Source organism: Setaria italica, chromosome VIII (genome assembly GCF_000263155.2).
Source record: "Setaria italica strain Yugu1 chromosome VIII, Setaria_italica_v2.0, whole genome shotgun sequence".
NCBI classification, from domain to species: Eukaryota; Viridiplantae; Streptophyta; class Magnoliopsida; order Poales; family Poaceae; genus Setaria; species Setaria italica.
Window position 1 is genome coordinate 40,146,694 of NC_028457.1, and position 25,409 is coordinate 40,172,102.

Consider the following 25,409-nt stretch of genomic DNA (forward strand, 5'->3'; position numbering starts at 1 on the left):
CATAAATCCCACGACTTTCCCCATAACCCCCTGACTTTCTTTTCCACTCGCAACTAGACCCCTGGCCTTCTTCTTCCTCTGGAACAGAACGCACAGCACAGCAGAACAGACAGGCTTGGCCGGCGTTCGGGATTGGGCCAGCGGCGGTAGGGGGAGGGCAGCGGGGCGGCTTGGGGGCGAGGAGGGGCTGCGCAGTAGGGCCAACGGCTCCTAGAAGCAGGTCCAGAGACGCGGATCGGGGCAGCGCAGAAGGGGCTCCGCGGGCGGCGAGGAACGCCGTCGACATGAGCGGGAACGAGCGCGGAAAGTTGACCCAAGAGGAAAATCGAGCGCGAGCATGATGATCAGTGTCTTACCGCGGTTCCGTTTGAGTGGTTGGTTGACGACGAGGATGACTGGAAGATGGTGTTCCGCGGTGAGGCAGTGGGGGTGGCGGGTGGAGTTCCTGGAGTTGGGGAAAGTGGGATTCCGGGCGATGGGGTGGACAGCAGGCGACGAGGAGTGTCCGAGGGTGTGGCTGAGGAAGTGGAGGAGCCTCAGGCGTGGGCTATTAGACAGAGGCGGAGGGAGCTGGCCAGATTTCGTCGGGGAACAGGAACCTCTCGAGCTGCCGGTTTGGGGCAAGAACTTTCTGTTGGAGGGCACTGGGGCTTGGAAAGGATGCAGGAGACTTGAGGAGGGTGGTTTGGAGGATGGGGTGCTAGTACGCTGCTGCGGGGTGGACCGGCCACGGCGGGCGCCATTGGCGGACATGGGAGGCGACTTGGCAGGTGCACTTGCAGGCGGGCGCTGCAGGCGAAGCAGGCGTGCACGGGTGAACGGCTCCATCAGGGCGCTGCAGGCGAGGCCGAGGAGCTGTTGCGTCTTGTCTCGGGCGTGCGTTGGCGGGCACGGCGGCGGTGGCGTGCCAGAGCGTCACAGGGCGCGTGCGGATAGAGCAGCGGCAGGGGGCGACTCGACGGGGCAGCGACGAGGAGCACGTGCCACGGGGCGGCCGGCGAGGGGAGCGCGGCACACGCGTGCTCGGCGTGAGCTCTGGTGCGGGATTTGCGGGATCGGACGATAGGGCAATCTTCGAGCGCGATCTTCTCCAGATTTTAGAACTGCACAACCCCTACTCCCTTTACAAAAGTTGTAGGCCTAGGATCTAAGTTCCTTGTAATTGTCTTGATTTCAAATTCGAAGCTGAATTGAAGATAAAACGCTTCAAAGTTTGGCAAAATCCGAAACTTTCAGACTTGAACACTTCAGCCATTTTTGACAGTGTTGACCATTTTAGCTGCGTTTGACCTCGTTTTTGAAAACTTTTTGTGCAGATTTTGGCCTAATCCCAAAAATAAAAGTTGTTAAGGACTCGTAGCAGTAAAACTTTCATAAAAGGTTTGTCGTGAGCATACATTCGAAAATGTGAGAAAAAGGGCTCCAAAGTTCTGACTTTATTTGATCTGCACCTTTCGGCCCAGATTTGTAATTCGATATTTTGACCCTTTTCTGATCAGTTTCAAGCAAAAAGCTAATTACAAAAGTTGTTAGAATTTGTGAGTTATACAACTCTTAGTTGGGCATATTTTTAAGTGTTTGAGCAAAAATTTGAGTTATGGCTTGAACACGTGTTTAGCTTGTGAGGGGCAAAAGGGGTCATTTTACTTGGGTGCAAAGCTGTTCATTGGTTCCATTAAGCTCTAATGACTTCACTTAAGCTCAAAGAAGGTAAATTTTAGCTCGTTTGCTACAGGCCCATCCATCACCGCTAAATATTGGCGGCTCGAAACGGCCGGTCTGAGCCGTCTGATCCGTATCATGTCCGGTTTCAGGCAGCAAATCCATCTAAAAAATCAACAGGTGATCGAGAAAACAAGTCACATGCCTACCCAATTTCTCAGTTTCTGACATTTTCATGCCAGCAGGTGCGACTTGTTAATTAAACAATATATTATAAGAGCATTTTTTATAAACACATGATAAGAAATGGTTCGTACACCGACATCCTGGGTAGAATATACTGAGCGCACTCGAACTATACAAAAGAACCCTCGGAAGGACATTGCCACCACACAAAATATACATTTTCAAGGAAATAAAAACACACAAGTGCACCCCGCAGAATCTGTTCTGTTGTGCACCAGTCTTTGGGATCTCATGCATCCTCTACTTGAGAGTTGAATACAAAGCTTGGAAATGTTGTTGTAATATCCCTGTTAAAAATTAATCGATAATAAGGATCACTTATTTCAACAAATTATATTAATAACTGATCTAATATACACAGATTCAGCGGTAAAAAAGGGATTTAACTGCAACATCATTTAAACAGAAAGTGTTCTCTTTTTTCAGTTTCAAGTCAATCTTGAGCAGCATCACATGTATTTTTGGCCTAGTTTCAATTAGCAATCATGATGGTGCCCGATCAGCACAAAATACTGGCCATCTCATCTGATAAGGATCTGAAGGAGAAAAACAAGCAATCTGAAGCAAACAAGGGTTGAATGAATATTCCCTCCATTTCACTATACTTCCGTGCCTCAGGAGTCAGGAGTATATGCTTCAATATATCTGTAGAAGGGTGGAAGTGATAGTGTTCTATTGTGATTTTTCCTGTTATAATCCTCATAATACTTCTGTTCTTTCCAACAAACTCTCAATGCACAGGGTGCTTCACTCTAGTCTAAACAAGAAGGCTGTTTAACATCTTTATTATCACGATTAACAGGACATTAAGCAGAGTAAAGCAAATGACACTATTTGCACTAAAGCTTGTTGGGAAAGCAACAGTACCCCATGCACATCATGAAAAGCCACATTAAAACAGCATTTTTTTCACTCACTGAGGGACAATTAATTGAAACAGTTTCTCCTGAGGCCATGGACAAGCATGACAAGCTGCTAAGAATCTAACATACTGAGTGAGCTTCACGTATATCCTTAGGGTGCAATTGGAAGTTTAGGAAGAAAACTCAAACAGTTAAGAAAAAGACAAACTCATCTGGAGTACTGACCGGAGATATGGGAGGGTCATATTTTTCAACAAAGATGGATGCCTCAAGACAAGATTGCGGCACCATTCCTCCTTGTCAATTTTCCCGTCATGTTTTGTATCTGCTTCCTCAAATGTCTAGCAACATTGAAAATAAGGATTTGCTGAGGAAGCAACTAAGCATAAAATAGATATTTACCCTATACAGAAATACATGTATCCATATATACCTTGTCAATAATGCCTTCAATAATATCATCTGAAAGATTCATTCCTGATTCAGCAAGTGTTGCGACCATCATTTGCTTGTCCTGACAATCAAGAAGGTACACAACAACATTTTCACTTTTTCAGTGATGCTGGCTGTATTTGATGTCAAATTGGGTATGCTTCTTCCACGCAAGTATTAGGACAATCCTCAAAAGGAGTTGTGAATATGGGCCTCAGTTTAGACTCATAGATAGATGTTGACATCAGCAACTTAGTTCTGTTAAACTTGAGAAATAACCACTCTAAATTCCGCTGGCAGCAAATCATGCGCTAAACATGATTTGAGAGGATGAACAATGGTGATCACATACAAGGTATTGTAGCACCTATAGGAAAAATACATGCAACATGGAACGCGCAAACCAATCATATGCACTAACACATGCAGCTTGGAACAAATTATTAACTTATGAATAATCAAATGGAAAGTACCTCCTGCTTTTCAATGAAACCTTGTTGTTTGAGATCATACAATTTAAAAGCAACTGCAAGTTGAGATGAAACAAGCTGATCATGAGGATGAATGATTTTGTATCACAGAAGCATAATTTCTCAAAGTAGAATCAACTGAATTGGTTCACTACATAGTCATTATAAATTGTTCATCACAGAAAAGCTCAAACCTAAAGATTTTGTATGTTCTTGGAAACAAAGATGCATGCCTTGCATAATATACTCTACAGGCCTCCCCCTCCCTACACGGCCTCAGTAGGTAACCAAATCAAAAGGAACTATTTCTAGTTGCAACAAATAGAATTTAGTGGCAGTCCAATTGACTTCTGATGGAGGAATGAATGTCTTTCCGGTTTTTACAATGTTCCATCTTTAGGAAAACTGTAGAACATAACATGCATAGCACTTCTTCCAGGTGCCTATGATGTCCACATGCACACAAGGGATGTTACAATGAATCCAACAGCCAACTGCCTTTCATGGATATCTAGTAAGCAGTAATGACTCAACATCTTATCTTGAACTATTATCACATAAAAAACTGTAACTGGATATTCAGTCAGTTATTTGGCATTATCAAAGATAAACATATGGATAAATAGAGGCAAGCATGAAAGGGCTCACAATCAATTAGGTGCTCACAAATTTCTAAAAAAAATTTGTGGCAACATTTGTGGTCTAAAGAATCTTCAAGCTTTACATACTGTTTCAACCAATAAAGATTTGGTCGTACAGCTGGGAAATTTGACAATGATGAGAAGCTTGAGCGTTATGAAAGTGCGGCAAAGGTACATTGCTGAGTTATGAAACTCCCTGACTAAGATGCCTAACCTGAGCAGACTGCTTATTTTCGCGTCTGATATGGATGAGATTCTAAACTTGAAAATGCTAAGGCCATTGCCAGATCTGAAGCTCCTCTGGTTGGCAGGAAAGTTAGATGGAGGCACGGTCCCATCGCTATTTTCTAAGTTTGAGAAATTAACACTATTAAAAATGGACTGGACTGGTCCGAAGAAGGATCCTATTCGCTCCTTCTCTCACTTGTCAACTCTAGTTGATCTGGGGCTCCGTGGGGCATATGGTGGGGAACATTTATCTTTTTGTGCAGGATGGTTCCCCAAGCTTAAAAATCTGCAACTTGCTGACATGGAACATCTGAGCTGCATTTTGATGGAGGATGGAACAGTGATAGGTCTACATCATTTGGAACTTATTGGTTTAAGGAATACAAGGGCAGTACCCAAGGGTATCAAGTACATCAGGACACTCCATCAGATGTTTCTAACTGACATACCGATGGAGTTTGTTGAAAGCCTGCAAGGAAGTGCCAGTCACATTGTTCAGCATGTAACTAACGTCCATATTTTTTACTCGTCTGACTCTGAAGCAGCTGGTAATATCCATATTCTTACTATGCCAATTACGTGATGAAATGACTAATATAGTTGTCATAAATATTTTCAAAACAAGTACTGATTAGAAACGAATCAAAATAGCGTAGTCTGACCAACAATATGATAATCAATTGGCAGAAATTACGTTATTCAAGAAAAAATCAAATCCCTTTGAAGATTTGCATTCCAAAAACTATCCAAATTTCTGCCAAATTTTCGACAGGCACAGAAATATATGCACCAAACCAGTAAGTATAACTGATAAATGTATCGCTAGCATATAACGCAATTATTTGGCTAAAAAAGTATGTAATATTCTTACTGACCACGTCCCAAGGCCGAGAAACTTTTGTTGGACCACTGTTTCTCTGTGAAAGCTCTGCAGGCCACAAAACCTCCCAATCCTGCATTTAACAGTTTTCAATAATCAAAACAGTGAACTCCATATATGCATAAGAAAACTTGAGGTTCATGTCAAAATGAAACAATAGCAATTGGAAGTGAAGATGCCTCAAATAATCAGAGTGCACCTTACCAATAGGGATGATCGGTGCATCAGAACCACCGCAAAGCATCACATCCTATATGGTTAGGTTACAACTGCAATTAGGCACTACTCATTGCAGAAAAGATCACAAGAAAATGAAGTTACTTAGAGCTTCCCCTTTTCTGATATGATTAGCTGCATTCAGAATGCAGAAGTTGCTAGTAGCACAAGCAGTAGAGATTGAATAATTTGGGCCCATCCAACCCTGCATACGAGATGCAATTTAAGTAATCAAGAATCATCATATCTATCAACGAACAAGGGAAGCAATGAAATAGCATTAGAAGATGACTCATATAAGGTACCATACCAGATCCATAGCAAGTACGGCAGAACCCATATAGTTGCAAAAGGTACACAGAATGGGTTCATCTTCTGCGGCGGCGGTACACAAAAGGTACGCAGGCAGGGGCACAAAAGGTACGCAGGCAGGGGCGGCGGCAGATGGCGACGGGGGTAGTGGCGGCGGCGGCGGCGGCGTCTTCTACCGGCGTGGAGGCGAGGAAAGGGAGGGGCGGCGGCGGCGGCTTCTGGCTGCGTGGAGGCGAGGAAAGGGAGGGGCGACGGCGGGATTGCGATGGGCGACGGCGGGATTGAGATGGGCGACGGAGGGAGCGGCGGCGGCGGCGGCTTCTGGCGGCGCGGAGGCGAGGTAAGGGAGGTTTGTCGGCGGATGGCGACGGGCGACGAAGGGACTGGCGGCGGATGGCGTCGCGGAGGGAAACGGACGGAGGAGGATGGCAGTGAGGCACACAATTCACGGGGGGAGGATGGCAGTGAGGTTTTCCACATTATCCCCTTTTTTCCTAGTTTTGATTGGCCTTTTTTCTATTTTGTTCCCTTTATTGTTTCGTTTTTTTCTTCTTCTGTCTTTTTTTCCTAGTTTTGCTATTTGCTGCTGAGTTGCAAATTCTCATCTGATCTCGGGTCAATGCATATCCAGTATCAGTCAGTTCCACGCGTACGTACACGATATGGTACGCAAACGCATATATATGTTGGCTCAAGAAGTCTTTGGTCCTCATCTCAGCTTGGTCATCTGCAGCTACATACATCCACACCCTCTATTAGGTGTCCGGTGACAATTAATCTATAGAAATTAAAGGGCTCCTTTGGCAGGGCTTCTCGTGCGGAGCTGGAGCCGGAGCTGCGGAGCCACTTTTTTAGGCTTCGCCATGCAGGCCTAAAACGGCTCCGGCTCCTCCCAAACGTGCCAAAAACGACTCCGCGCTCGGTGCCGTTTGGTGCGGCTCCGGCTCCTCCGTGCTTCGGTAAGCGTGTGGAACCGGAGTTGGAGTCCTGCCAAAAGAGCCCTAAGTGTGGCAAATTAACAACCGCAATTTGAACCCTAAGTGCGGGCAAATTTACTTATTAACCATCGCAATTTGAACGGATTAGCTAGCTACGAACACGGAAGGTCGTCGTTGGCTGATCATTGTTAGCATTTTGCGTGTGGAAAAACTAATCGGCCAAGCACATATATAGAAGAAAAAAAGAGAAAGAAAGGCTGCTTTGGGAGCATGTTTGCATTTGATAGAGGCCAGAGTCCTCTCCATTACTAGGGAATCCACGTTTAGTACTAGTCGGGAATCTTTTTAGTACCGGTTTTGCAACCGGTCCTGATAGTTCAGTACTAAAGGGTATTAAAATTTTTTTAAAAATCCCCCCACCGCCGGTCCCCTCCACCCCCTCCTGACCCCGTCCCGCCACCATCCGCCACCGCCCGCCCCTGCTCGGACCCTCCACCACCCTTTGCCCCCCCTCCCGCCGGTCCCCTCCTGACCCCGTCCCACCACCATCCGCCGCCGCCCGCCCCTCCCACCGCTCGGCCCCTCCACCACCCTCTGCCCCCCACCCCCCGCCGCCGCCTCACCTCGCGCGATCGCTACTCCTCACTGCCGGTGAGAGGCGAGCAGAGGGGGAGAGGGGAGGCAGTAGAAGAGGAGACTGTGTGTGTGAGAGAGAGAGAGGGATAAGGGGAGGTAGTGTAGACAAGGAGGAGGAGCAGGACTGATGATTCTCATATAGCTACCGTCGGATGCTGCTTCCTGATCAATAACTCCACAAACGTAAAGACTGATGTGGATCTTCTCGGAGACAATTCGTTAGGTCAGGTACTAATACTCACATTTGTATCAGGTCAAAAATACAATCGGTACTAAGCCTCGAGACGAAAGATCCATTCCCTAGTAGTGCTTAAGCTAAGATCGGCGATGGAATATAATCACGAACATGCGTCATTTTGAGCCCCACAATAAATAGTACTCCCTATATCCTAAATTACTATTCATTTTAGCTTTTCTAGATATAAAACTTTTGCTACGCTAGATCCATATAAAAAAATTTGTATCTAGAAAACACAAAATGAATACTAATTTTGCATCTACTCACTGGTCGCCGCAGCAATTCAAAGGGAATACACCAATTTGACCTGTCGTTGGTCCGAATTTGAACAGAAGCATAAGAATTTGCATCTCTGTCTCGAAGCAAAGGATACGATGGTAATTTTGGAGGACAGGAATATAGCTGAGGGGGAGCGGCGGATACGGTGGGTGGCCTCGGTCCACTTTCCTCATCCCCTTCCTTCCCCACAGCAGCCGCCGGCGAGAGGAACCCTAGATCCCAACTCCATGGATCCATTCCCGTCGATTCCCGCCCGCCCCTCCTGGATAATCCTCGACCGCTTCATCCACCGCACCGACCGGGACGTGGAGGACGAAGCGGACGGCACAGCGTCGGAGATCTCCTACACCTGCACCGACAGGCCCATCCGCGCCTCCATCCGGGTCGCCGACTCTCCCGCGGTGTCCCGCCTGTACCTCGACTGGCCGAGCAGGGCGGAGTTCGAAGGCCGCCTGCGGGAGCCATGCGTGATCGCCGCCGACAACCACTCCATCCTCTTCACGGCTATCGTGCCCCTGGAGGATCCAATGTGCTGCAAGGACACCGCCAGCTTCCCCGTCGACATGTTCGTCTACTCGGCCTTCTCGTCGCCTCCGTCGCTCCATCGGCTTCGCACTTGTTTCACCGGTGGCGTCAGCAACCCCGATGAGGACATTTACTTCAAGCCGTACCAGCGCTGCCAGCAGAGAATCATGGCGGAGAAACATACTGGCCTCCTGTGCCACGGCAGCAAAGGCGGGTTCACGGTCGTGGATTTCACCAACTTCGGCCTAGAGGGCGAGCTCTGCCTGCTGCACCACCCTGCACTTCCTGCTTCTGCCTCGCACAAGAACACTGAAAAAGAAGAAGCAGACTGGATGATTAAGAAGGTGCGGTTACCCCCGGGCCCCAGGGTTCGCCGTTGGATCACTGACGCCATCATCCCCCTCCATGGACGCTACTTGTGCTGGGTTGACAACTACCAGGGCATACTTGTTGTTGACGTCCTCCGGGCCAGTGACAAGAACACCACAGATGAGCTGCTGCTCCATTACATCCCGCTGCCTCACGAAGCTTTGCAATCTGACCGCTCACATCCCGATGGAGACTGCCCTGACAAAGCTCGATGTGTCTGCGTCACTGCTGATTTCACGCTCAAACTCGTCTGTGTTACCACCGGTAAAGCCAACCGAGCGCGATCTCCTTTCACAATAAGATCATGGACGTTTCCGTGGAAATTTCCTCACGTCTTCCCAAGTGGGCGATGGTACAGAGGTCACACCATGGAGGCAGCTGAGTTCTGGGGTCTTTACAATGGCCAGAGCCTTCCACGGGTGAAGCCTATGTATCCTCTGGTTAGCTTGGTAAATCCAGCTGAATTCTGCTTCCTGTTGAATGAGGACCACACCACTTACTGGATAATTAAAGTCAACATGGGGAAAAAGATGCTCAAGTCATCCGCCATCTATATCAATGAAGAGGAAGAAGGGTGCACCACTGACAGGCCTAGGGCTCGCAGGATCATCTTTGATGGACACTCCTTCATCCCTAGCGGAATCTCCTATTACCTTGGCATGGATGATGCCATCAAAAGGTAACTTTACATCTTCTTTACTTTGTCATTTGTTTACGCCTTGTGGCTTATCGTTTGTACACTTCCAGTCTTTGAACTATTTTTACTAAATTTATCGTGTTTAGCAGCCTCTAGTGCATTTTTTTGTACATTTTGAAGCATGAAGAGGACACGATGGGGATGTAGTGTAGGCAATTAGCATATTGGTATTGTACATTGTATGTATGTCCTCTAGGATTGAATGTTGCCCCTCAAGTAATTTTTATCCCATCAATCTTATCTGGAGTAAATTCAGACAGTCAGACTATCGTCTAGTGGCTAATCGTTGTGATTTGGCAACACATGATATTAACTAATCAATGTTTTAGGTCCTACTTTAATCCTTCATACTCTTTATGCTGGAAAGAAACCTTTCTTGCTTATTTTAGCCCGTGCATTTTGTCATCAAGGATTTTATAACCTTCAGGTGCAAACTTGTGATGACATAAGAAACACAAGGTAAATATAGCAACACATAAAGAAGCTTGATTTTATGAAGTTGTCAACTGGGCCAGCTGACCGAAGGCTGAGGGAAATGAATTGAATTTCTAACACTTAGCGCCCTAGAACTTGTACGGCCACTTTTAGGGTTAGGAAAGTGGAACATCTATTCTATGTGCCACCCTCAATGTGTAGAAATTCCATTGGGTGGTATATAGAGTGGTCGTCATATTCTTTCATACACAAGTACGTTGTTGATACAATCTTAGTTTTTGGGAAATTTTGCCATGGGAACTTCGTGATTAGGTTTTTGCTCAACACATTGACGACGTTGATTTTTACTGCTGTGCACTCTCAATGTGTGTAAACTTGCTGAGGACATAATTTAGTGTCTTTTGGCAAATGTTCAAAAAACAATGATCTTTGCCAAAAGACACTAGATTGTGCCCCCAGAAAATATTCACACATTTGGGAGTCTGCAGCAGCAAAAATCAACTTTTTTTATGTCTTTGAGCAAACAATCTCTAAGCCGTAGTATCCTGTGGCAAAATTTGCCTAGCTTTTTATATCATCTATATAGGTGAATCATAAAAGACTCTGATTTAAGACAGCACTGTATGATTTGGATAACCCGGCAGTAACATTTATACTTGTATGTCCAAAGTGAAAAATATTAATTAGACTCATGCTAGACTACTTTGAAAATTTATTGTTTTATCAGCTGGATGCTGCTCTTAGATTGTCGAAGCACTCTCATATCATCATTAAGCAGTTCGAGTGTACCTGGTATACTTATGCCCCCCTATGTGCTAAGTTAGAATTATATTGTCTAAATCTATGTGATAAATTATGCTTAACTATTTTCTTCTGCGGTGAATAATCCAACCACATAATCATGTCCACCGAGTTAATAAACGGCAGCTGAATCGGATCTCTGTCTGATTAACCCACAAGAACCCAGCAGGCAGCCATCTCAGAAAGATACATCCCGTTATATATTATTATTGCTGTGAATTAATGAGCTAGTGCTTGTTGTCTACCTTTCTCTTTTTCATGTGATCAGGAACTAGTTGCGTTGCGGGATTTGCCTTGTGACTATTTCTTCTTTTTGTGCAGTCGGGAACTAAGTGAAATGATGCAGAAGGCAAAGCAGTGCAGGGTGGCGCAAAAGAAGGGTCAATTGGAAGTGGAGCAAGCAGAATCGAAGGCAGCCAAATGCCGTGCTTGAGCATGGGTTGGTGGTGACAGTCGAGGAAGTGATCTGCCGCTGAATCGAGGAAGTGGTCTGCTGCTGAATCGAGGAAGTGACAAACTATAGCCTTACAATTATTTCAAGTAGTATATTATTGCCAATGGCTTATGTTTGGTGTGATCGACTTTGAACACCTCTACAGGCCACAGCCCATAGTGGTGGTGCTTGCTGTTTAAGAACTACTAATTTATTAGCTGTAGCATGTGAGAGAGCAGTTGCCTATGGCTGTCTTCCATGTTCATTCTCTATGGAGATTTTCTGGAGGCTATTATGCATCTTTATATGTAATATGCGAATGCATTACCCATCTGAAGTGGTTATTAGATTAATGCGGTTTGAATTTTGAATTATGGGAGAGCACATCATGGCTCAGTTTTGAAGCGATTGACCAGCAAGTGCACTGCCTCGATTGTTGTCAAACTTGCACATCGGTTCCTCCATCCGTCTTTGAGGTTTAGGACGAACCACGCTGTATATCATTTAGAAACACGGGGAATACTAAATCAGTTGTGCACTGCCTCGGTCGTTGTCCGGTGAAGCAAATGGAGCAAATCAATCGAGGCCTATTTGGAGACCCCAACTAAACTTTAGTTGGCTAAAAATTAGCTCCGGAGCTCCAAACAGCTGTGCTCAGGCATCGATCTTGTCACCGTCTTTCGGGTGGGTGCGGCGGGTGGCTAGCCGGATCCGGCTCCTTAAGCTGAATTTGGAGGAGGCAAGTCCCACGGTGCTTCGTCGGTGAGCTCAGCATTCGGCATGGTCGCGTGGCGGCTGCTGGTTTGGAGCTACATTGGGCGGCTGCCTTACTGCCAGGGACGGATCCAAAACGGAGCTGCACCCCGGGCTAAGTTGCTGAATTACAGCCAAAACAGTCTAATCTTACCTCATAAACCTCCTTTTGTTAAGCTAAATACCACATATGTTAAAGGGACTACATGGGCTCGCCCCGGGCTGCAGCCCAGGCAGCCTGGGCCCTAGATCCGCCCCTGCTTACTGCAGCATGAAGATTGGGGTGTAAAAGTCATCGGCAAGAGCTGTGCTTGGTTCTTCAACCTGTGGCAATGGCGATGTCTGCGGACGACGTTTACCTCCATGGAGGCATTGCCAAAGCGACTTCCACCTCTTTTGGATTTCCCAGGTGAAAACCTATTCCTATTCCGGCTAGTCGGATGAGCGATGGTGATGACTGAACGCCACATCCTCGTTGGAGGCGCTGCTATGGGATCCATACCTTCAAGTTTGGTCGTGGTGGAGGTGCCCCTATCTCCGTGCAAGAAGCTCGTGAGGAATTGAGTGAATGAAGTCAAGTTTAGTCTTTCTAGCTTTTTTTCTGTTTCTGGTGTTCTCGGTTTTAGATTTTGAGTCTAAGTACTCATTTAACAATTTAAAGTCTTAAGTGCTCTTGTAACTTTTGGTCGTACATATCCACTCGTGGATATAAAGATCGGATTTTCATCCTTAATCTAAAAACACCCCCTGAGATTTAAAAAATGCGAAGAATTTTACATGTATATTTAAAAAGGAGGAATAAAATAATCTTATAATATCTCTACCTAATATTAAAGCAAGCAAGGCTTCTGCCTCTTTTTTCGTCTGTTCTAACAAGTGGGTCCCACCTGCTAGAGGGCTCCCGCGGCGCCTCTGCCCAGCCACAGTCGTGCCGCCTCAGCCCTGGCCACCCGCGAGTCCTAGTCGGGGGCGCGTCGTAGAGGGTGAATCAGCGGCGTCCTACTCGGGGGGGGGTCCTTTTAGGGGTTGAATACGAGCGCATCGATGCGGGGGCCACAACATCATTGTCCTTGGGGCATGGCTGCCACCGGAGCAGGGGTGGCAGCTTCCTGCAGGTAGGGGTGGCGTCCTCCTTGGGGGTGTGGATGCTGGAGCAGTGTGTCCGCATCCTGCTCGGTGAATGGGTAGGCAGGTGGAGGCGACTCAAGATTTGGCAGAGGAGGGACGCATGGTCAAGCTGGTGGAGGTGGCTCAAGATTTGGCAGAGGAGAGGCTTGAGGATTTCAGGGAGATGTGGTGTGACGGTGTGAGGTTTTGACAGCCCGCATGCAGAGGTGTGCAGAGGAGATTGGGAAGGTGCGCGGAGGAGATTGGATTTCAGAGCAGCGGTGGTGATTTGGCGGAGAAGAAGGGCGCGCTCGGGGTGGCGACGGTTGGTGGGGAATCAAAACAGATAAGGTAGGGTTAGGCAAGGCTGACTGGTGGGCCTCTTACGAAATTTTTGCGCGAGTGTGGGCCGAGAGCACGCGACGAGCGAATTGGACCTGGTCCATGTATACCGATGGACGATTCGAGACATGTATTACGCAGTGCCGACCGACCATTCAACGATACGTCCAAATATCTACCTAATATTAAATAAGTAAGACTTCTGCCTCTTTTTTTCCGTACATCCTGACAGTGGGTCCTACCTGCCAGAGAGCTCCCGCACCGCCCCGGGCCAGCCCGGCCGCCTGCCCACTCGCCATGACCGGCCGCACCCAAGCTGCCTTCCCGACCCGGGCCGTGCCACCCACCTCGGCCGGGGGAGAGGGAGTGGGGTGTAACACCACGAGTGTTTAAATTATAATTAGAATTAATCATCTCCATAAAGATGAGCATCATGGCATTGCAATCGCTTAAATCCGTTTTATTGTTGTTTATTGTTCAAATGCAACATTATGAAGTAACTCAAAATTTTGCTATGTAACTATGCCTCCAGTTATTTTAATTAAATACTAGATGCAAAATGATGAATTTACAAAATTTTCCATAATTTTTGGGTGATGTTTTCTGGTGTTAAAAATTCAGTGAAGTTTCAATTTCAACTATTTTACTTTTCAAATTTTGGGTGATCCTTTCTATCTTTGGAGTTGGTTCAAGCGTATTTGGGTTCTTTGTGATTTTATCTTTCCAATGGGTATTTTTGGGGAATTTTTGACTAGCTGCACCTTGCTCTTTTGAAGGGGGAAAGTTGTTTTCAAGAAAAATGGCGCGGGCCTGCTCGTCACCTTCGCATCCTCCCTCTTCCTATCCCTTTGTTCCTTGCTGCGAGAAATAGCAGGGTAGAGCGCATGCCGCCTGTGTCACGCCACGGCGCCTGCCCCACCGCCCGACCTGGCCGTCCCCCTCCCCCGCACATGGTCAAACCCCTGTGTGCGCCATGTTGTTGACATCTGCGCCAACGCTGCCCCGGCCACGTTCCTCACTTCTGCGGTGCCCGCGCCAACCTAGCGCTGCTCGCACCTGTGCCGTCATTGCTCACGCTTGTGCTACCACTATTTGCCAGAGCCAGAGCATGACCGACAACCGTGAAATGGTGTGGATGTTGTTATCTAATCCATTGTGTTTCCACACTGAAACACTGCTCACTTAGAATGGTTAGCTCAACTTTAATTTGGATGCTAAAACTTGAAAGTAAGGATCCACTCTTAGTTGATTTTTGGCAAAACAAACCCCTTAGCCAAAAGCCTTTCATACTAGGAGTTGGCTAAGTATATACCACTTAGGTAAGTCTTATTGAGTATTAGTATAGTCAACCTTGCTTTGTTGTGACTTTTAGGTACTAGTGATGAAATGTTAGAGTTGGTTGCCGATCAACCTTGGGATGGCCATCCTTTACCTGAAGGGTGGTCGGTTGAGTGGTCTTCGGCCTCGCCTTGAGGTGGTTTTGTGTTGGATGACATGTGGCCGGCTACTCATGTTGCCATGTATCTTTATTCTCGCTTTATCGTTTAGACTTCCGTTGTATTTTATTTCAAGAACTCTGACCTGTAATCTTTTACAAATTCGAACTTGGTTTGTAAATTAATTAAGCACTCTATGTTTGTAACCTAAAATACCATGTTGTATCATCTAGCTCACCTTCGAGTGAGACTTGTTGCATGTTGTTTCGATCGAAATATTCAGTGGTTTAATTGGGCTTGACCCAACGAACTATCGGATTACATCGTTTTAAGTGTGTGTGATCGGATTAACCATTAAGATGATGGTTAGCACATTTAAACCGTTTAATTTGGACAGTTCCGCCACATGGGGCCGGCCGAATCTAGCGGAGGAGGAGGAGAGAGAGAGAGGGAGGGAGGGAGGGAGGAGAGGAGGTGGGGGCAGAGGGAGGACAAGCGAAGTGGTGGCAGGCTCAGCCTCGGTCTCCGGGTCGGAGACGGGGAGCAGGGAGTACTTGGAGGCCACCGTGTGCGTGGATCTCGGCGACGTAAAGGAGGAGGGGAGCGCAGGAAGGAAGAGCCGGCGTCGGTGCTAGTGGCATCGATGTAGGAGGGCGGGTCGATGAACGAGGAGGAGGAGGTCGGGAAGAGCGTGAAGGTGGCGACGCGAGCCGGAGGGGAGTGGGGTGAGGCGGAAGAGAGGAGGAGGTCAAAGGTGGAGGCAACGGATGCGTAGTCGGAGGCGGCGGCGAGGGGGAGGGACTCCTTGTCGTCGTCGCCAGCTGCCGGCTCCAGCGGTGGCGTTGAGGACATCATGGCGAGGATCGGAGATGGAGAGGGTCGGCGGAGCAAATGTGGGGTGAGCGGACCACGGAGACAGCAGGCGGCGGGCTCCGGCGGTTTGTTGCGTGTGCGGTCTCCGCGTGGTTGGGATATGGACACACTCACGTGGTCCCTTATGTATGAAAAGTCTAATACTACTTAAATAAAAAAAGTTACACAACACAATAAAAAATGTGGTGTACTGCACGACACGATAAAAAATATACCGCGCTAAGCAACGTCGTTTCACTATAGCAACGCACGAGCATCTAGTAACATTAAAACCAACAATTATTGTAGATTCGAACTCGTTTTCATTCTTTCGACAAACAGAAAGGAGAACAAAAAAAGCCCACGGCCTCTCAAGTCCTCTCTCTTTCTCTCTCCATGCCCAATTGATTAATATAACTGAAAACCAGTTGCAAGCAAAACCTGCCTGCCTATGTCACTCTTGGGCGAGGCAGAGGCAGACATGCACCTTTTTCTTGGCATCCAAAGATGGCATCTTATCTCTTTTTTTTAAAAAAGAAAAGATGGCACCTTATTAGATTGTTGTATGGGTGCTGATTGGATTTAATCTCCTTGATAAGATCGATGTTACTCCTAACTGTTGCAGATTTAGTTTTGTCTATATAAATATATATAATAAGATTATTACTGATAGCTTTTGTACTGTGAACTCATCTATACATGAACAAAATTAGAAGTCGAGGGTGAGCTTGGCCTATGGGCAATATCGGTAAAAGAGATGATAATTCCATACTTGGAAACAGGCATAGCTGATCTATAGGTTTATGTAGATTTGGATCTTCAAAAGAAAAGGTGATTTGCCACACATACAAAGTGATTTGTATTAGAAATTTGAAATGGTTAGGCTGCATGCATTTCTATTATCTGTATTTCAAGAGGCTGCCGCTACATATATACCTTCATTGGTAATGATTCAGAAGTTGCGTAGGCCCATTTGCACATTGTGAGCCCTCTGAAATTGAGAATTTCAATCTAGGTTCATTGTGCTCCAACTGGAACTCCATAACCATAAGATGGAATTTACAAGTTACCACAGTTTATTCCAAAAAAAAACTAGTTACCATAGTAAGAACAGGTAGAGAGACTGTGAGAGACCATACAAAGGAAGATGGAATTTACTAGTTACCACAGTAACAGTAGGTAGCGCACCCCCTCCCTATCTCCTCAGTCCTCACCAGTCACCAGCAGCCCGGGAATTTCGCAGCAGCGGCGTGATGATCAATCACCACTTCCCACTCTCCTCACTCTGCTTCGGATGATGGATTGATTGATGGTTGATGGAACAGAGCACATAAGACACAGGAGTAAGGTTTTTCAGCTTCTTAATTGGATGGTCAAGACGCACGGCACAAGCCAACAAAACCTGACTGGGTTTCAAACGGCCCTTTGCCTTTCCCTGCTTCCTTTTCTCTTTGGCAAAGCTGTGCACCTGTGCCTTGCCCAAACCGGCAAAGAGCACAAGCTAACAAAAACTACCAGATGTAGGGTAGGGGCTAGGGCCACAAAGCTGTGCCTGAGCTGCTGTGCAAGAGGGGTGGAGGCAGGGTTTCTTTGTAAAGTTATATACAGGGGTGGAGACCAGGGAACAAGCAGCACCCTTCCTCCCCTCCCAGTCCCTTCCTTCTCAGCAAGGAGGGTTTTGGGTTCAAGGCGAAAGAGAGGAGATGAATCGCATGGGAGAGGCGAGGGGGCCGCCGCCGTGGCCTTCGTACGCGGCGGCGGTCGCGGGAGCACTGAAGCAGCCCCGTCGCCGCGTCCTTCACGCGCCGCTCCGCGCACCTCGGCGCCGCCGTCAACTTCTTGGCGCCGCCCGTGGCGTGGTGGTGGTGCGGCGCCTTCTTCTCCGTCACCGTCGCCTTCTTGGCGCCGCCCGTGGCGCGGTCATGGTGGTAAGGCGCCGCCGTCGCCTTCTTGCCCAGCTCGGCGCGCTGGCCGATGGAGACAAACAAGGCCACGGAATCCACCTCGCCGTCGCCGGACGGCCGGAACATACCCTCGCCGAGGTACGTTCACTTGCACCGCTATTGGCTTTCGTACATGCGCGTGCGCCGGGTGATGCATACACGTGTGCTTCGTTCAATCGTTCCTGTTGCGGATGGATATATATACAGGTTGCACGAGGATCTTTGTTTTGTTTGCTCCTGGGGTTCTTGATCTGGATTTGGGGGGGTTTATCAATGTTTCATGCGATTCCTCCATGGTCGCTGCGGGTTTTGATTTTGCCGCTACGGTTCAATGCCCTTCTTAGATCAGATGCGCTTTGGTTTGTTTTAGCCATTTCATTGGGAAATTAAGCCATTAATCCCCAGACTTTGTTTCGGCGTTCTGAGCTTTCAATCGAGTGGTTCAATGTGACTTCAAGGTTCTGAGCAAAATTACCTCTTTTTTTTCCCTTCTTCTTCCTCATCTTCCAGGAGATGCCCACGACGCTCTATCACCTTCCCGGCAGGGTGCACGACCCAACAGAGCATGCAAGGTGCGTGTCAGTATCCTCAATTGCTAATGATGCTTGATTCGATTGCAATTCATGCATGTTTCCAGCAATGACTGAAATCTTCTTGATCCATTTTGATTTATCAGGGTTGAAATTAAATGGCCGCTGGACAACTCGATTGAGGATCTTCCATTTTATCTGCATGTATGGGTTTTTTAATATCATTACTAATACTCATCCGTTGTCTCATAGCTAATCCATTTTATCTGCATGTTTGGTTCCACTTTTAGAAGCTAAAAATGACTAAAATTTGTCTAAAAAATCAAACACACCTCCTAAAATTTTCCACCCCTCCTACAACCTCCTAAATCCCTCTGGACCTGGGATACCCCTCCCGACAGCACGCTCCCCACCCACGTCCCGAACGCCGCCGTCCCCGCTCCCTCCCTCCTCCACGCCGGCGCCCGCCGGATCCGCCGCCCACCACCCCATCGTCCACCTCCGGCGGCCCACCACCCCGTCGTCCACCTCGCGCCACCGGATCCGCACGGCAGCTCCACCGCCCGCCCTCCCACGCGCCGTCGAGGTGGAGCTTCCGCGACGCCGCCGCGGATGCCCCCGCCGCGGAGGCAGCCCGGCCTGTCTTCCTCCTCCCGCGGCGCGGCGGCGGGCGGTCGTCTTCTTCTTCCTCCCCCTCCGGTCCGCCGCCGGATCCACCGCTCCCTCCCTCCCCCTCCGGTCGTCGCTGCGCCAGAGCAGGCTGGCACGCCGCGGCTCCCCTCCCTCCTCCACGCCGGCGCACGCGCCATCCCGGGCCTAATCTGTGGCGGCCCCATCGGCGGCGGTCCCCGCCGACAGGTTGGGCATCGGCGGCCACGAGATCTGGGGGGCGGGCCCAGCAACGCCCCGAACAGGGCCAGCGAGGCCTGGAGCGGCCTGGAGCAGCGGGCCGGTGGGCATCCCGCGTCCAGCGGCGCGGCCGACACCCGGGCCGGCGAGGGCTCCCCCGGCGGCGGACCCTCGACGGTCATGGAGACGACCTCCTCGCCGCGGAGGAGGAGGAGGCCGAGCGTGCGGCGCTCCTCGCGGTCGCCGGTGGTCTTGGAGGACTTGGAGGGCGGGAGGCGGCGGAACTCCTCGCAGTCAGAGAAGGAGAAGGAGCAGGGGCACGGGGGAGGGCAGCATGGACCTTTTGCTACTGCATTTATTGCCTTTAGTCAGTTTTAGGAGGTGGAACCAAACACATTTTTAGGAGATTTTAGAAGGCTCAGCTTGGAACCAAACAGGGCCTTAGTTAAATTCATCTTTAAACTCACAATTTATACCTTCTGTATGTGTCTAGGATCCGAGGACAGTGAAGTTACTTGCGGAGAACACTAAACATACGTGGGAGGAGGCTTATGGAGATACCATGGAGATATGGCCAATGCTATTTCTGGTGATTGAAGAGAAGGCATCAGCACCAGCAAGCGCAATTGTAGAGGGCACAAAGAGATCGATTTACAACTCAGTTGTGGATGAGGCTTTATCTGTGTTTGCGGTGGCATCATGGAGGGACCATAACACTCTACTTAATGCTGCCATGGTACCCATGTTTTTATTGTTATACTCATCAATTGTTCAGCTATCTACGGTTCAATGCCCTTCTTAGTTCAGATGCGCTTTGGTAGGTTTTAGCCATTTCATTGGGAAACTAGGCCATTAATCCCCATACTTTGTTTCGGCGTTCTGAGCTTTCAATCGAGTGGTTCAATGTGACTTCAAGGTTCTGAGCAAAATTACCTCTTTTTTTTTTCCTTCTTCTTCCTCATCTTCCAGGAGATGTCCACGACGCTGTATCACCTTCCCTGCAGGGTGCACGACCCAACAGAGCATGCAAGGTGTGTGTCAATGTCCTCAATTGCTAATGATGCTTGATTCGATTGCAATTCATGCATGATTCCAGCAATGACTGAAATCTTCTTGATCCATTTTGATTTATCAGGGTTGAAATTAAATGGCCGCTGGACAACTCGATTGAGGATCTTCCATTTTATCTGCATGTATGGGTTTTTTAATATCATTACTAATACCCATCCGTTGTCTCATAGCTTATCCATTTAGTTAAATTCATCTTTCAACTCACAATTTATATCTTCTGTACGTGTCTAGGATCCGAGGATAGTGAAGTTACTCGCACAGAATGCTAAAACTATGTGGGAGGAGGCTTATGGAGATGCCATGGAGACATTGCCAATGCTATTTCTGGTGATTGAAGAGAAGGCATCAGCACCAGCAAGCGCAATTGTAGAGGGCACAAAGAGATCGATTCACAACTCAATTGTGGATGAGGCTTTATCTGTGTTTGCGGTGGCATCATGGCGGGACCATAACACTCTACTTAGCGCTGCCATGGTACCCATGTTTTTATTGTTATACTCATCAATTGTTCAGCTATTTACAGTTCTGTTTAATGGAAATAAGGCATATTTTGCTTTGATTTTTTTATCTATGCAATGTGCCTTTCATGTCTTCCCTGTTTTTAAGAAAGAACAATCATGGTTCTATTGATTGATATCTTTTTCTTATGTTGCAAACATGAAAATCATACAGATGCTTCCAAGGGAGGATGTTGATGTCAACAAAGCCTTCTTTCGGCTTGCTGAACTCTCTTCAAGGTCCTCACTTACCTCCAATATCAGTGCTGACTGTCCTCAAGATATTGATAGGCAACAACTTGATGCATGTAGCAAGAGTGATATTCAGATAGAGCACAATGATGAGTGTAAGATGGTCGATGCTTCCAGAACCAAATGCAAGATGGTTCCAATTTTCGTACATCACTGTTCTGGGAAGGTTGTCTTAGCAGTCAATTTAGAGGAGCCTTCAGAACATATGATGCATATGTATGAAAAGAAGACCAAAATGAAACTTACGGATCAATATTTCATCTATGGAAACCATCGGATTGACCCTAAGTGCAGTTTGCTATCATATGGGGTAGGGCGTAATGCTATAGTCATTGCATGTTCCCGTCTACTGGGTGGAAAGTAAGTTCAATTGTCAATACTTTGTTTTAATAGTACATATGTGTCATTGCAGCTATTGTTTAATTATTTTTTTTTGTATGTGTTTCATTGATAGTTAAATCATATATATTCCAGGCCTCCTACCCTTGCTAAATATTGTGATGAAAATAAAGGCAAGTTTGTAAGGAAAGTTACTCGCCCAGATGGTGAGGAATCTGTAGATATGGAGAAGAAAGGTTGCAGAATCCTTTCATCATTGTTGAAGTGCTTCACCAAGACATTTGCTAAGGGCAAGAGCTGGGCAGGCCAGTTTACACTAGAGTATTTCAAGGTTGTCAATGAACATGTTAAGGTTTTAATCATTGCTAGACTGAACCTCGATTCATATAACCTGAAAGCTGATTTGAGAGGGTTGGTTCGTCTAATAAGGTCCACATTCTCCTTGAACACAAAGTACCCACCCTATTTAGAGAATCTAATTGTATTTCTTGAATCACGGATTAGTCCATTATTATTGAGAAACGAAATACTATATATTGAGACACATATCTCCTGCATTGAGTCCATTGACAGGGGTATGTTGCTAGTGCTCTTGAGAAAGAAGTATAAAAGCTTGCGTCAGCATGAGCAACTGAGGTGGGAACAGATAATGATGGAAGCTGTAATGCCTAAAAATGCTGATCTCAAGCGCCTCTCAAAACTGGCAGTGTTTAAGGACATAATTGCTAAGGCTGAGAGTTTGGGGAAAGGTTACCAAAACAGGCAACATAGCCTCTTCGGTCTCATGAGGGATGAGTTCACTCATGGCGTAGAGCATCGCTTTGTAAGTTTCTTTCACATTTTAATTTATTTCGCATGATTAAATTAGCATGTTTGAACTAATACTTTGATAGCGGTTAACCTATCTTAGAAAAATCTGTCCATATTTTAGCAAAAAGTGTAGATGGGTACAGTAAAATTGGAGATGCCTTTTCCTCATAAAAAACTCTTGATCCACTTCTCTATCTTGTCATTTGGCAAAATATGTACAAGTATATTGGCCAAATGAGTTCAAATACATACAGTTAACAACACAATTATAGCTGAATAACCCCCCTTAATGTCGCTGTTATAAACAAATATTCTCTTTTTTCTTAATTTGCTCTTTTGAATCACCTCAATATCTTCTGTTTGTTGGGTTTTCTTCTTGTTTCAGGACAAGTCTGTTAAGCCTTGGAAAGAGAAATTCAAGGATGATGATGGGATTGAACTTATGATACCTGCGCATTTAGATGATCTTGCCGCTCGAATCATTTGGTGTTTGGTCAGGAATTCAATCGACATTACAGCAGAGTATGTTTTCCACAGTCCAAACTTAGATTTCTTTTTTGTTATCTCACCCTTCAAAATATAAGCTTTAACATTTCGTAACTTGTAGGTTACTTGCATGTCAGGTTCGCTGTTACTGCCCCCACTGCCGAGGTATTTGTTTGTACTTTGTTCCAATTTTTGTTGAAGTTGCATAGCTAGTAATATGCTTAAAATATCTTCTGGCAAGATGATCAAATCTATATCAGGCTTAGATAAGAAGGATAGCTCTATGAGAATGGTAGACAAAATCCTCTCATATGCATAATACCATCAGAACACTATTACTTTTGAAATGAACTTTGCTTGCACCAACCTAAGGCAGCTGGCAGGAGCACAATGTGTGTTTGAGAGAGAATATGATGCATCTGTATACTAACTTTGCACTGTGTTGTCGTAATGTTGGTTCTGATATGTTATGTGTCAATGGTTTCAGAAAAAACTTCGGACATGACAAAAGCTACTGGTCCAAAACCTTCAGACAGCAAAGAAGCAACTGGTTTAGGACTCTCATCATGCGCAAAAGGGGGAACTGATTCAGGACCTTCACAACAGGCTGAGTCGTCTATCAAGAAAGGAAATCCTGTCTCGCATGCAGCTGCATCGAAGAAAGGTACAATGGCCTGCTTTCTCAATCAATGTAAATCTGGTTTTTCTTCTGCTCGGTACTCATCTACCTCATCATCCATTTCAGGACCTTCACAGCAGGCTGAGTCGTCTATGAAGGAGCGAACTCCTGTGTCGTTTCCTGTGCCGTTTGCGTCTCTTTTTAAGCCAGGTATTGCAGCCAGCTTTCTCAATCAATGTATTGTGGTTTCTTCTTCTGCTCGCTACTCATCCACCTCATCATCATCCTCTCACTGAAGCTCTGAAACCGCCATCATCTGTTCCACCACAAAAACCGCAATCATCAGAAGCCAACAAGCCAAAACCGCAATCATCAAAAGCCAACAAGCCAAAATCGCCACCACCAGAAGATGACGGTGGATTTCAAATTGTCAAGAGTAAGAAGGGCACCAGGAGACGGTGAAGAGTCTGGCCACAGATGGTTATGACATTTTTACATGTCTCTTGGATTCTGTAGTTCATAACTGTTACTTGTTTCATTTGAAAAAAATGCTCGATGCATGTTACTAGCTACGAGCTGTCATCAGTGGCAGAGCTTAGAGCCTTGGACCCAAATTCAGAAAGGGTTATTTTTGGTGGCTTGAACAAGGTGGAGATGGATATTTGATGCTTAATTGGCATGATTTTCCTAAATACTACTGCCTTTTGCCATGCAAGTGTGTGCTTACACAAATGCAACTTAGCTTGTGCCATGTAAGTGTGTGTTTGCACACATTGAAAAAGACAATTACAAGTGAATGTAGCAGAAAAAATGACACAGGATTTGGTAGCAAATCTTGTGGAAGAGATCCTTCAGGTGACATGCTGTAGGATAGGATGCCTTGAAACCTGGCTGTGACTGAGTGCTTGATCCACAGAATTAGTATGAGTAAGTGTTGGGAGTCCTGGCTGTGTCCAAACCTGAACCACATGTGAGCACCTGATCTACAGTGTCGTTGCATCCATATGACTATTGGGCATTTTGTTCCTCCAAAGTGAGCATGTAGTAGCATGCATCAACTTGAATCCTTATGTGGTGTGCGAATTTAATTTATCTTCTATCTTAGTTTTGCTTTAAAGGTACCAGACCAAGTTCAGCTTACTGTGAAGTTAACGGCCTTGTGTGGATCTGCAACATCCAGCATTTGATCTACATTCTTGGACAGTAATGTTTTTGGTTTGAATGAGAAAGCAGTTGGGTGAGATATGAAATTGGCAGGGGCTTGCGGTCGAGCCAACTGTCAAAAGGCAGAGGTTTTGCTGTTTCCTCCACAGTAGTATTATTTGTCATAGCTCTGCAAGCCTCCTTATTTTAGTAATTTGATTTCATTAACAGTCAGTTGCCCAATCGACAACCTGGTATCTTGCTTCTTCTTTTGTCATCAAGTTACCTATTGTATCATACTATGTTCGTGAATTGTGTGTAACGCCCAAAATTTGAAATTTCCAAACTTAATAAAATTTGCCCACATTAAGGTTGCATTTGAATTCTTAGGCATTTAAAAGCATTTTCCAAAATTAGAATTAACCCACCATAGGAGTTCATTGCGCATTCATGGTGGTGCATATATTTTTTTTGTCTTGCTTCAATTTGAACTTGAGTTTAAATTTCAAAATTCGATTTTATTTCAAAACTTTCTCTTTCTTTTGCTTCTCCTTCAGCTTGGGCCGTTTCTTTCCTTCCTCACCTCGCAGCCCAGCAGCACCAGCGCAGGCGGCTCGTTTTCCCCTCCCGGCCCAGCAGCTCGCCACCGGCCCAGATCACCGCGCCGGCCCAGCTCCGCTCCCCTCCTCCCTCGGTTGCCGACAGGTGGGACCCACCTGTCATCCCCAACCCCGCAACCGCTGGCCGGATTCTACTCCGCCTTCCATGCCGAGCGCGGAGTCCGCCTCGCCCGTGGGCCCGCACGCCGAGACGCCCCTATAAAAGCCGACGCCCCTGGCCCTTTTTTCCCAACCCTAGCCGCCTCCTCCAAGCTTGCAGCACCGCCGCCGCCTCCAAGCTTGCAGCACCGCCGCCTCCAAGCTTGCAGCGCCGCCCCGTCGCCTCTCCGCCGTCTTGAGCTCCGCCTGAAGCTTCGCGCACCGGTGAGGCTCCCGGCCGAGTCACTTCCGCACGTCGCCGCACCCGTCTTCGCCCGCGCGGCCTCTCCGGCTTCGCGTCCGCCTCGCCGCGCGTGTCGC

At 46.9% G+C, this 25,409-nt stretch overlaps 3 protein-coding genes across 8 annotated transcripts; 2 read left to right on the plus strand and 1 right to left on the minus strand.

Annotated features, from left to right (window-relative positions):
* Nucleotides 1-1,914: 1,914 nt before the first annotated feature.
* LOC101754835 (calcineurin B-like protein 6) lies at nucleotides 1,915-6,408 on the minus strand. Of its 4 annotated transcripts, XM_004979979.3 has the most exons (7): nucleotides 5,949-6,408; nucleotides 5,627-5,843; nucleotides 5,418-5,495; nucleotides 3,677-3,729; nucleotides 3,205-3,285; nucleotides 2,997-3,112; nucleotides 1,915-2,195 (listed from the first exon to the last, which is right to left on the minus strand). In XM_004979979.3, exons 2-7 carry the CDS (start codon nucleotides 5,664-5,666, stop codon nucleotides 2,138-2,140), a joined length of 426 nt encoding a protein of 141 aa, XP_004980036.1. In that variant the 5' UTR covers nucleotides 5,667-5,843; nucleotides 5,949-6,408; the 3' UTR covers nucleotides 1,915-2,137. The 4 variants fall into 4 exon arrangements, with proteins under 4 accessions (XP_004980036.1, XP_022685069.1, XP_004980037.1 ...); XM_022829334.1 differs by lacking the exon at nucleotides 3,677-3,729 and having other exon boundaries at nucleotides 5,622-5,843; XM_004979980.4 differs by lacking the exon at nucleotides 3,677-3,729 and having other exon boundaries at nucleotides 5,949-6,407.
* A 1,765-nt stretch (nucleotides 6,409-8,173) lies between these two features.
* LOC101760111 lies at nucleotides 8,174-11,672 on the plus strand. The gene is made up of 2 exons (XM_004980866.3): nucleotides 8,174-9,614; nucleotides 11,190-11,672. Exons 1-2 carry the CDS (start codon nucleotides 8,269-8,271, stop codon nucleotides 11,299-11,301), a joined length of 1,458 nt encoding a protein of 485 aa, XP_004980923.2. The 5' UTR covers nucleotides 8,174-8,268; the 3' UTR covers nucleotides 11,302-11,672.
* A 6,026-nt stretch (nucleotides 11,673-17,698) lies between these two features.
* On the plus strand, nucleotides 17,699-24,275 carry LOC101755510. Of its 3 annotated transcripts, none has more exons than XM_022829224.1 (12): nucleotides 17,699-17,833; nucleotides 18,245-18,306; nucleotides 18,411-18,468; nucleotides 20,416-20,658; nucleotides 20,857-21,293; nucleotides 21,408-21,701; nucleotides 21,846-22,095; nucleotides 22,468-22,604; nucleotides 22,690-22,733; nucleotides 23,056-23,232; nucleotides 23,314-23,397; nucleotides 23,486-24,275. In XM_022829224.1, the coding sequence occupies exons 1-12, from the start codon at nucleotides 17,714-17,716 to the stop codon at nucleotides 23,647-23,649; spliced, it is 2,070 nt and encodes a 689-aa protein (XP_022684959.1). In that variant the 5' UTR covers nucleotides 17,699-17,713; the 3' UTR covers nucleotides 23,650-24,275. The 3 variants fall into 3 exon arrangements, with proteins under 3 accessions (XP_022684959.1, XP_022684958.1, XP_004980038.1); XM_004979981.3 differs by lacking the exons at nucleotides 17,699-17,833; nucleotides 18,245-18,306; nucleotides 18,411-18,468 and adding exons at nucleotides 18,870-19,494; nucleotides 19,607-19,849; nucleotides 20,083-20,144; nucleotides 20,249-20,306 and having other exon boundaries at nucleotides 21,408-22,095; nucleotides 23,486-24,020; XM_022829223.1 differs by having other exon boundaries at nucleotides 21,408-22,095.
* Nucleotides 24,276-25,409: the final 1,134 nt, after the last annotated feature.

Bases quoted from the DNA above. Each gene is read 5' to 3' on its own strand.
- LOC101754835 (XM_004979979.3), bottom strand. From the start codon at position 5,666: ATGCTTTGCGGTGGTTCTGATGCACCGATCATCCCTATTG. The intron at 3,730-5,417 runs GTCAGTAAGAAT...CTCAACTTGCAG, and splicing joins TTTCTCGGCCTTGGGACGTG to TTGCTTTTAAATTGTATGAT. The intron at 3,286-3,676 runs GTACTTTCCATT...CTTGATTGTCAG, and splicing joins GTTTCATTGAAAAGCAGGAG to GACAAGCAAATGATGGTCGC.
- LOC101760111 (XM_004980866.3), top strand. From the start codon at position 8,269: ATGGATCCATTCCCGTCGATTCCCGCCCGCCCCTCCTGGATAATCCTC. The intron at 9,615-11,189 runs GTAACTTTACAT...CTTTTTGTGCAG, and splicing joins ATGGATGATGCCATCAAAAG to TCGGGAACTAAGTGAAATGA.
- LOC101755510 (XM_004979981.3), top strand. From the start codon at position 19,676: ATGGAGATATGGCCAATGCTATTTCTGGTGATTGAAGAGAAGGCATCA. The intron at 20,145-20,248 runs GTGTGTGTCAAT...TTGATTTATCAG, and splicing joins GACCCAACAGAGCATGCAAG to GGTTGAAATTAAATGGCCGC. The intron at 22,734-23,055 runs GTATTTGTTTGT...CAATGGTTTCAG, and splicing joins TTACTGCCCCCACTGCCGAG to AAAAAACTTCGGACATGACA.